General features: G+C 44.0%; 1 protein-coding gene across 1 annotated transcript in view; it reads right to left on the bottom strand.

Moving 5' to 3' along the window:
* Nucleotides 1-6,126: 6,126 nt before the first annotated feature.
* The window catches only part of METTL14 (methyltransferase 14, N6-adenosine-methyltransferase non-catalytic subunit), a 94,156-nt gene continuing 91,368 nt past the window's right edge, over nt 6,127-8,914 (bottom strand). The window contains exons 9-11 of the mRNA XM_063920225.1: nt 8,702-8,818; nt 8,062-8,272; nt 6,127-6,583 (exon numbers count right to left, since the gene is read on the bottom strand). Coding sequence (XP_063776295.1) covers nt 6,279-6,583; nt 8,062-8,272; nt 8,702-8,818 — 633 coding nt within the window. The 3' untranslated portion in view covers nt 6,127-6,278. The remainder of the gene's footprint in view (nt 6,584-8,061; nt 8,273-8,701; nt 8,819-8,914) is intronic.

The raw sequence follows: 8,914 nt of genomic DNA, 5'->3' as shown, positions 1-8,914 counted from the left end.
GTTTCCCTTATTCTCCCTGCTGGACTCACTTCACTCTCCTGAACAAACCATTTCCCTATACAATGTTCACTCTCCTGTCCTGAACAAGCCATTTCCCCATACAATGCCTCCCTTACTTCTGCTCTTGACTCTGTTGCTTCAGCGACCACTATTCACCCTTGCAGACCCTTGCAAACACCTCAGCCCTGGCATTCCAAATTCACCAGATAGCTGCAAAAATGTTCATGCACTGCTGAGCGATAGTGGAGGAAATTGTGCTCTAAAGCAGACTTTAATTTTAAATTTATGTTCTCATCCTACAGTGCTGCTCTTTCCATCTCTAAACATCATACTTCAAGAACCTCATCTCCTCCCAATCTTCGAACCTCGACGTCTCTTTGCAACCTTCAACTCCCTCCTCTGCCCACCCCTACCTTGACTCCCTTCCTCACTTTCTGCCCTTGACTCTGCCACCTACTTTACATCCAAAATTACCCCCATACGTCATGAAATCACATCCCAACAGACCCTCAACAATCTGCCCCATCCTTTCCCTGACCACTCTTTCCCATCCATCTCACCAACTCTAACTTCTTTTTCCCCTGTATCTGGAGACAAAGTAATAGTTCTCATCCCTTCAAACCACACATTCAGCACCTCTCGCAGTCCTCATCAAAAAATATTTCCAGGATATGACCCTTTCTTACCCAGGATGCTACTAAGACCCTTATCCACTCACTGGTCATCTCCAGATTGGACTACTGTAATCTCCTCCTATATGGCTTCCCTGAGAAACGCCTCTCTCCACTCCAATCTATCCTCAATGCTGCTACCCGGCTCATCTTCCTCTCCAAACGTACTACGTAAATCCACCTCTCCACGCTTACAAGCTCTACACTAGCTCCCCCTTCTCCTTCCAATTCAAGCTTCTGATACTCACTTACAAAGCCCTGACCCACTTCTCTCCCATTTACATATATGACCTTATCTCCCTTTACCTTCCCACCCGCCATCTTTGCTCCAAAAATACATGCCGCCTCTCCTGCCAACTGGTTACTTCCTCCCATTCCTGCCTCCAAGATTTTGGTCGTGGTGCTCCATACCTCTAGAATTCACTACCTCTCCACATCAGACTCCCCACAAAACTTTAAACGGGCTCTCAGGACACTTATCTATCAAGCCCAGCCATCTCTCATCCTAACCTTGTTACATGCTTGCTTCTACCCCCTTCTGTGTCACTCCTGTCTGTCTGCCCCTCCCCTTCAGAATTAAAGCTCTCACAAACAGGGCCCACCCACCTCATGTGCTTTTCCATCACTTAGACTTTCCTACTCCATACACCCTTCAACGGCACTTAACCCTCGGTTTCTGCCACCCTAATGATTATTTCAGTGTCCTGTCCCTAGATGCAGCAATGTTAATATACCATGTACTTGTCCTACATTGTCTTGTACTGTAAGTCGTTTTCTTGTTTTGCTCATTTGTTTATGTATTCTGTTAGGCGCTGCGGAACCCTTGTGGTGCCATATAAATAATAATATTAATAATTATTGTGTACTGTAGTGTATGGCCAGCTTTACCTTGTTGCAGTGTCTTGTAGAGGAGAGACAGTACTGCCACGCTGATCCATGATACGGGAGGTCTGTGTGTTATGCGCCGGAGACATGATCATTGAGAATCACAGTGAGTGCACCTAGTTCTCACTTCAGGGCTCCACATATATTCTCTCCCCACACGTATGAGGGGTCCAGACAATACATTTGCGCACAAACCTAATACATAAAATGTCCCAGCAAGAGGGGGATGACCACCATCACCTTTGAACTTCATATAGTTCATGGAGCTTCAAACACTGGCAATAAGAGCTAATCAAGATGTACGTTTAACCAAGGTTGGAGCAGCACATTACAAATTACTATTCTTGACTACAATAACCATTGTAGTATTCTCTCTAACAAAGTAAGAAGTGTACCAAATCCCATATTTTTTTCACACAGGTTAATCAGAGGTGCGGATCCTCTCTGATAGAATTTCAGCACACCAATTCTTTACACTTCAATTTCATGTGTCCATACCACTCGAGTCACTTTCTTACCAGAAAGCAGAAGTAGTATACTTGCCCCCAAATCATCACACACCACCCTCATTCTAACACTCTCTCATCTGGTTGACAGTTACTCTGGCTGAGGTGATTCGCCTCTCCCAGTAAACCAATTATTGTCACAACAGAAAGCAGAAGTGTTCACACACACTCATTTGGAAAATACACGGTTTGTGTCAAGTACAAAAAGCAGAAGTGTTTCTCCCATTCTTGAATTAACTGCCCACGGCCATACTATTCTGAATACGCCTGATACCGGGGGTAATTCCAAGTTGATCGCAGCAGGAAATTTTTTAGCAGTTGGGCAAAACCATGTGTACTGCAGGGGAGGCAGATATAACATGTGCAGAGAGAGTTAGATTTGGGTGGGTTATTTTGTTTCTGAGCAGGGTAAATACTGTCTGCTTTATTTTTACATTGCAATTTAGATTGCAGATTGTACTCACCACACCAAATCTATCTCTCTCTGCACATGTTATATCTGCCCCCCCCCCCCCTACAGTGCACATGGTTTTGCCCAACTGCTAAAAAAATTCCTGCTGCGATCAACTTGGAATTACCCCCACCGTCCGATCTCGGAAGCTAAGCAGGTAAGGCCTGGTCAGTACCTGGATGGGAGACCACCTGGGAATACTAGGTGTCGTGGGCAATTTTTCAAGAAACAAACATCCCATATATACTACCATATGATCCATCTTTAGATCCTGTTACTGTCAACAGAGATTGTCAGTTAAAGATATCACATAGTTACAAACCACTCAGTGGTCAATCAGATTCCTTTTTATTAATAAAGGGATCCACAATACATTCCACAGATTTTCAACTGCAGTTAATTCTGCACCTTGAACCTTATGGGGTATATGCAATTAGCGGCGAATCACGGCAAATTATCGCCGTTTTTAAATTCGACACAATTCGACCGTCCAATTTCGGCAAGTGGTTGCCGAAATTCACCATATTCAATGGAAAACGGATTCGACAGTCCCGCGGGCGAAAAACGGACAATTTGACGGATTTTGACGCGATTTAAAAAAACAACGGGAAAAAACCCGAAAAAAAATGGCGTGGGGTCCCCCCTCCAAAGCATAACCAGCCTCGGGCTCTTCGAGCTGGTCCTGGTTCTAAAAATCCAGGGAAAAATTGGACAGGGGATCCCCCGTATTTTTAAAACCAGCACCGGGCTCCACTAGCTGGACAGATAATGCCACAGCCGGGGGTCACTTTTATACAGTGCCTTGCGGCCGTGGCATTAAATATCCAACTAGTCACCCCTGGCCGGGGTACCCTGGGGGAGTGGGGACCCCTTCAATCAAGGGGTCCCCCCCCCCCCAGCCACCCAAGGGCCAGGGGTGAAGCCCGAGGCTGTCCCCCCCCATCCAAGGGCTGCGGATGGGGGGCTGATAGCCTTGTCAAAATTGAAAGAATATTGTTTTTTCCAGTAGTACTACAAGTCCCAGCAAGCCTCCCCCGCAAGCTGGTACTTGGAGAACCACAAGTACCAGCATGCGGGAGAAAACGGGCCCGCTGGTACCTGTAGTACTACAGGAAAAAAAATACCCAAATAAAAACAGGAGACACACACCGTGACAAGTACAACTTTATTACACACTGCCGACACACACATACTTACCTATGTTGACACGCCGACTACCACGTCTCGACTCCGACGATCCGGGGTACCTGTGAAAAAAAAAACACTCACCTGATCCAGTGTCCAGAGATAAATCCACGTCCAGAGATAAAATCCTCGTACTTGGCAAAAAAAAAAAAAACACGAACACCCGACCACCGGACTGAAAGGGGTCCCATGTTGACACATGAGACCCCTTTCCCCGAATGCCGGGACCCCACGTGACTGCTGTCACTGAGGTCCCTTCAGCCAATCAGGAAGTGCCACGTCGTAGCGCTCACCTGATTGGCTGTGCGCGTCTGAGCTCAGACAGCGCATCGCACAGCTTCCTCCATTACTTTCAATGGTGGGAACTTTGCCATCAGCGGCGGGGTTACCCACGGTCAGCCGCTGACCGCGGGTGACCCCACCACTAACCGCAAAGTTCCCACCATTGAATATAATGGAGAGGCTTTGCGATGCGCTGTCTGACAGCTCAGACGCGCACAGAGCCAATCAGCAGAATGCAAGGACGTTGCACTCGCTGATTGGCTGAAGAGACACTTCTGTGACAGCTGTCACGGGGGTGTCTGCATTCGTGGAAAGGGGTCTCATGTGTCAACATGGGACCCCTTTCAGTCCGCTGGTCGGGTGGTCGTTTTGTTGTTTTGACAAGTACGAGGATTTATCTCTGGACCCTGGATCAGGTGAGTATAATTATCTTTTATTTTCAGGTACCCGTGGATTCTACTTGGAGAAGAGGACCGACTGCTTCGTGTCAACATAGGTAAGTATGTGTGTGTCGGCAGGTGTGCAATAAAGTTTTACTATCAAGGTGTGTGTCTCCTGTTTTTATTTGGGTATTTTTTCCCCAGTAGTACTACAGGCACCAGCGGGCCCGTTTTTCTCCCGCATGCTGGTACTTGTGGTTCTCCAAGTACCAGCTTGCGGGGGAGGCTTGCTGGGACTTGTAGTACTACTGGGAAAAACAATATTCATGTCATTTTCTCAAGGCTATCAGCCCCCCATCCGCAGCCCTTGGATGGGGGGGGACAGCCTCGGGCTTCACCCCTGGCCCTTGGGTGGCTGGGGGGGGGGACCCCTTGATTGAAGGGGTCCCCACTCCCCCAGGGTACCCCGGCCAGGGGTGACTAGTTGGATATTTAATGCCACGGCCGCAAGGCACTGTATAAAAGTGACCCCCGGCTGTGGCATTATCTGTCCAGCTAGTGGAGCCCGATGCTGGTGTATAAAATACGGGGGACCCCTACTCTTTTTGTCCCCCGTATTTTTTGCACCAGCACCAGGCGCAGAGCCCGGTGCTGGTTTTAAAAATACGGGTGATCCCCTGTCCATTTTTCCCCCAGATTTTTAGAACCAGGACCGGCTCGAAGAGCCCGAGGCTGGTTATGCTTTGGAGGGGGGACCCCACGGCATTTTTTTCTGGGATTTTACCATTCCATCTAAAAAAATAAAAATAAAAATATTATTTTTAAAAATATATAAAAAATACTTGTGCCTCCAAAAAAGACAAACCAAGTACCTAATCCCTTCTAATATAAATAGATATGCTATTACCAAGAAAAAAAAACCACAAAAAAAAACTTGTTTTAATTTTTTTTTATTAGTTTCACCCACCAAAGTGTGGCGGATTGAAAATTACGAATTTACTGTCTAAAAGCACTGTTGTCGAATTTCCAAACTTCAATTGAATATACTTTTGTCGAATTGCAGCACTTGTATCATTGCAGAAAAGTCGAATTTGACAAAAGTCGAATTTCAAAAAGTCGAATTTTGAAAGTCCGTTTTTTTGACGGAAAGTACTGAATTGCATTGTCAATTTTTTTTTTTTGGGGAAAAAGTCCCGAAATTGTCGTTCGACCGCAATTGCATATACCCCTATGTGTTAAAAAAAAGCAATCAAGTTTTTATATAACTGTTCTAAGACAATAATGTCAGATTTTATTGGGAAATCAATTAAAGGTTAAGTTTTATATTATTCGCACATTCAGAATTTTTTCATTCATTTCACTTACTTTATTATTACAAAAGAGTGCTCCCAAAGAGAGTTTTTTTGTCTGTCTTTCTCACTTTAAAATGTGCGATAATGATGCCTGCTCCCGCAGGTCGTTATCGTTTATCAACTGAACATGCAGTCCAATTTAGGCTATATCTTTCATGACTGCATGTCCAGGAATGGGAGAGGTGACGTCACTGAACGATCTTGTTCACTCTATCGTTCAGTGTGTATACTTTTTATCTTTCATTCTGCAGCTGGGGATATTTCAAGTGAAATCTTTATCGGTTCAAAATAGTCTAGTGTGTACCTGCCTTTAGATACATAAGCAGAATCAACTGGTAGTGATTTGCTTGCTAGGCAGTACACATTGCTCCGTCATTAGCAATATCCAAAATAAGCACTTTTAAAATAGTCACATTTAAGTAAAAAACACATTTATTGACCAGGATGACACAGCTTTACAGTATATCCACAGATTTTGAAAAGTTACATCTCAATTTTAAAAAAAAATCCTAACACAATTATGTTTTGGTGAACATAAAAAGTTAAAAGCCTTGAAAAGGAATGAATTAGCGAGGGGCAAATCCTCCTCTATGTGGTCCTCCACGTCCTCGGAAGCTTCCTCTATCCCCTCTGAAACTTCCTCTGTTCCTTTCTCTACCTCTTTCTCCTCTACCAGCGGAAAGCCCACCCCTGCCACCACCTCTAGATGCACCAAACCCTCGATCTGATTTAGGTGGGGGTGTTTTTGGTCGAAGTCTTTCAATTTCATCAGTACACCCAGTTAGAGTTGAGTTAGGAGCGCTGAAATATGAAGTATACACCTCGGTGTTGAAGTTACTATTTGTAAGAGTAGGTCCCACGGTAAGCCAGCCTGGCAAAAGAACAGGAAAGACAAAACAAAACCGTAAGAAATAAAAGTTACTGTAAAACTTACATATTTCAGTGAAGTGGTCAAATGCAACACTAATTATACCATACTAGTAAAATATGCCATGTCACCTCAGCAGCCCTCACTTCGCCTCTTCCCTAATACATACTGTAATGGCCTATAAGTAACAAAGGGTTAATAAGGGATTTATTGAATACCATGATTACTTTAAACCCTTGTTAGTGTATCCTAATAGAGAGGATGTGAACAAGTTAATCTCTTGATTAACAAAATCATCAAGAACATGGATATTGAGTACAACTGCATTAAAGAGCAGCAGTGAACGTGTTAATTCCCTTGTTGTATGGAGCTAGCAGTGAAATTCTGAAACCGATGCATCAACACATTATACAGAAGGATGCACTGCGGACCCATCCACCATAAATCAGCTGGGCTAGAGAGAGCCTCCCATACAGTCAGATAATCATATAACACTGGCTAGAGGCATGTAACACAGAGCAGCATAAGTACACTGTATAGAAAGAAAAATAGGTAAAAAAAACCTTCTAAAGAGGACAGGTAATCTTGCCCATAGCAACCAGATTATGCTACATAAATTATCGCTATTAGCTGGTTGCTACGGGCAACTTCTCAAATTGTCCTTATAAGGTATAATACATCTCCTCCAGTCAGTTACTAACATCCATTTGGTCAGTAAAATAGTTAGTTACTCACATATTGTCAGTAAGTAAAATATAGTCAGTTACTCACAAATGGTCACAGAGGTTAGTATCAATTATTCGATTATTAATACAAGTTACTTAAAGGTAGTCCATCAGATTGATGTTATGCAGTCAGTTTAGTTATCATTAAACAGGCTACTAGTGATAGTCAGTGAGAGTTAACAGTGAGTAGGGTAAAGTTGCAGCCACAACAGCCGACAGGACTTCAGAAGACATCACCAAGGGTCCAAAGGTGAAAACATTGTCCAAATCAAGCCACGGATGTTTTCAGGCTTTGGCCGCATCTCCGATAAATACTAACACCTGGCCACCGAGCTAATGCACATGCGCAGAGACACTCCGGGGCAGAAACCCGAAAGTGCGGCAGTTGCAAAGGAAAGCTCTTATCGGGGAGTACATATGTGATTAGTATCAATGCAGTAAGTGGAGAGATGTACTGCACAGGACTGGACAGTGCCTGAGGTCAGCTCCAAAAAAACAAGTGAGGCTGTGACCGACTAGTCAGCTGCCAGTGAGAGGTGTGAGGGGGGCTCCCTCCAACTCTCTACTATGCAAATGCCAGAAAGATAGCATGAGCTCAAGTTAAAACAGGTTGTCTCCACCTTTTCAAACATAATGTTGGGAATAATGCATAGAAGAAATACATTACTGAAAAAAATAACCCCCCCCCCCCCCCTCCCCCTAAAGAAAAAAAACAACCCAGACAAAAACAACAAAAAAACAGCTACTAATCCTCACCAGGTCTAATGGTGCTATCTCTTCCAAAGAGGTGGAGACGTCTCCGTCCGAGACAGAAATGTTCAATAATGTGAAAGATCTCTACAGGCTTTTCAATGTTTCCTATTTCTGGCTCCTCTGTGATAATGAGGTCAATGTCTACATTGGCATGGATGAAATCGCCATCAGTGCTGCGGTGTACTGTTCCTCTAATACCCATAAGGCAGTGCTCCTGTGGAAACAATGGGTAGAATGTGGAGTTACAGTGATTGGACATTGATGTAGGTTTGCAGATGCAGCATAGCCCTACACACAATGACCACTAAAAGAGTATGGGAAACATTTACTACCAACAATGAGTAGGAAGAGGATGATCTCTGATCAAATAAGCCACTGTAGCAAACCCCCAACGCCTCCACCTTATTTGGAAATTAATTATATACCCAGTAACTCATAAAATGTGCTGACTGTAAGAAAACACACGCTCTCACAAATGCTGCAGCATGTCCACGGCTTTCTGACACCCAAAAGAGAATCTCTGTGATGTAAAAAATGTTGAAGTTTGTACTATAAATATGTAACTAATTTATTTCTCAAGTTTAGACACAATCTTGTGTATTGCAGCAATTCTTTATTCCAGTGACACGCAGGAATGCAGTACCTTTGTCCTCTGGAAGATTGCTTTAGGGTCCAGGGTCTTCGTCTTCCCAGGATTGTCCTTATTTGTTTTTATCCAGCAAATGTCTTCTGATCGCCTGAAACCCCACTTTCGCAAACACTGAAGATCATAACAAGGTTGTTAGAACAATATACAGATATACATACAACTTTGCTGCAGTCGCACCAAACAGCCACTTTTTTGACAAGCCAGGTC

The sequence above is a fragment of the Pseudophryne corroboree genome, chromosome 1 (assembly GCF_028390025.1).
Source record: "Pseudophryne corroboree isolate aPseCor3 chromosome 1, aPseCor3.hap2, whole genome shotgun sequence".
NCBI classification, from domain to species: Eukaryota; Metazoa; Chordata; class Amphibia; order Anura; family Myobatrachidae; genus Pseudophryne; species Pseudophryne corroboree.
This window is presented reverse-complemented; position numbering and strand designations above follow the sequence as displayed.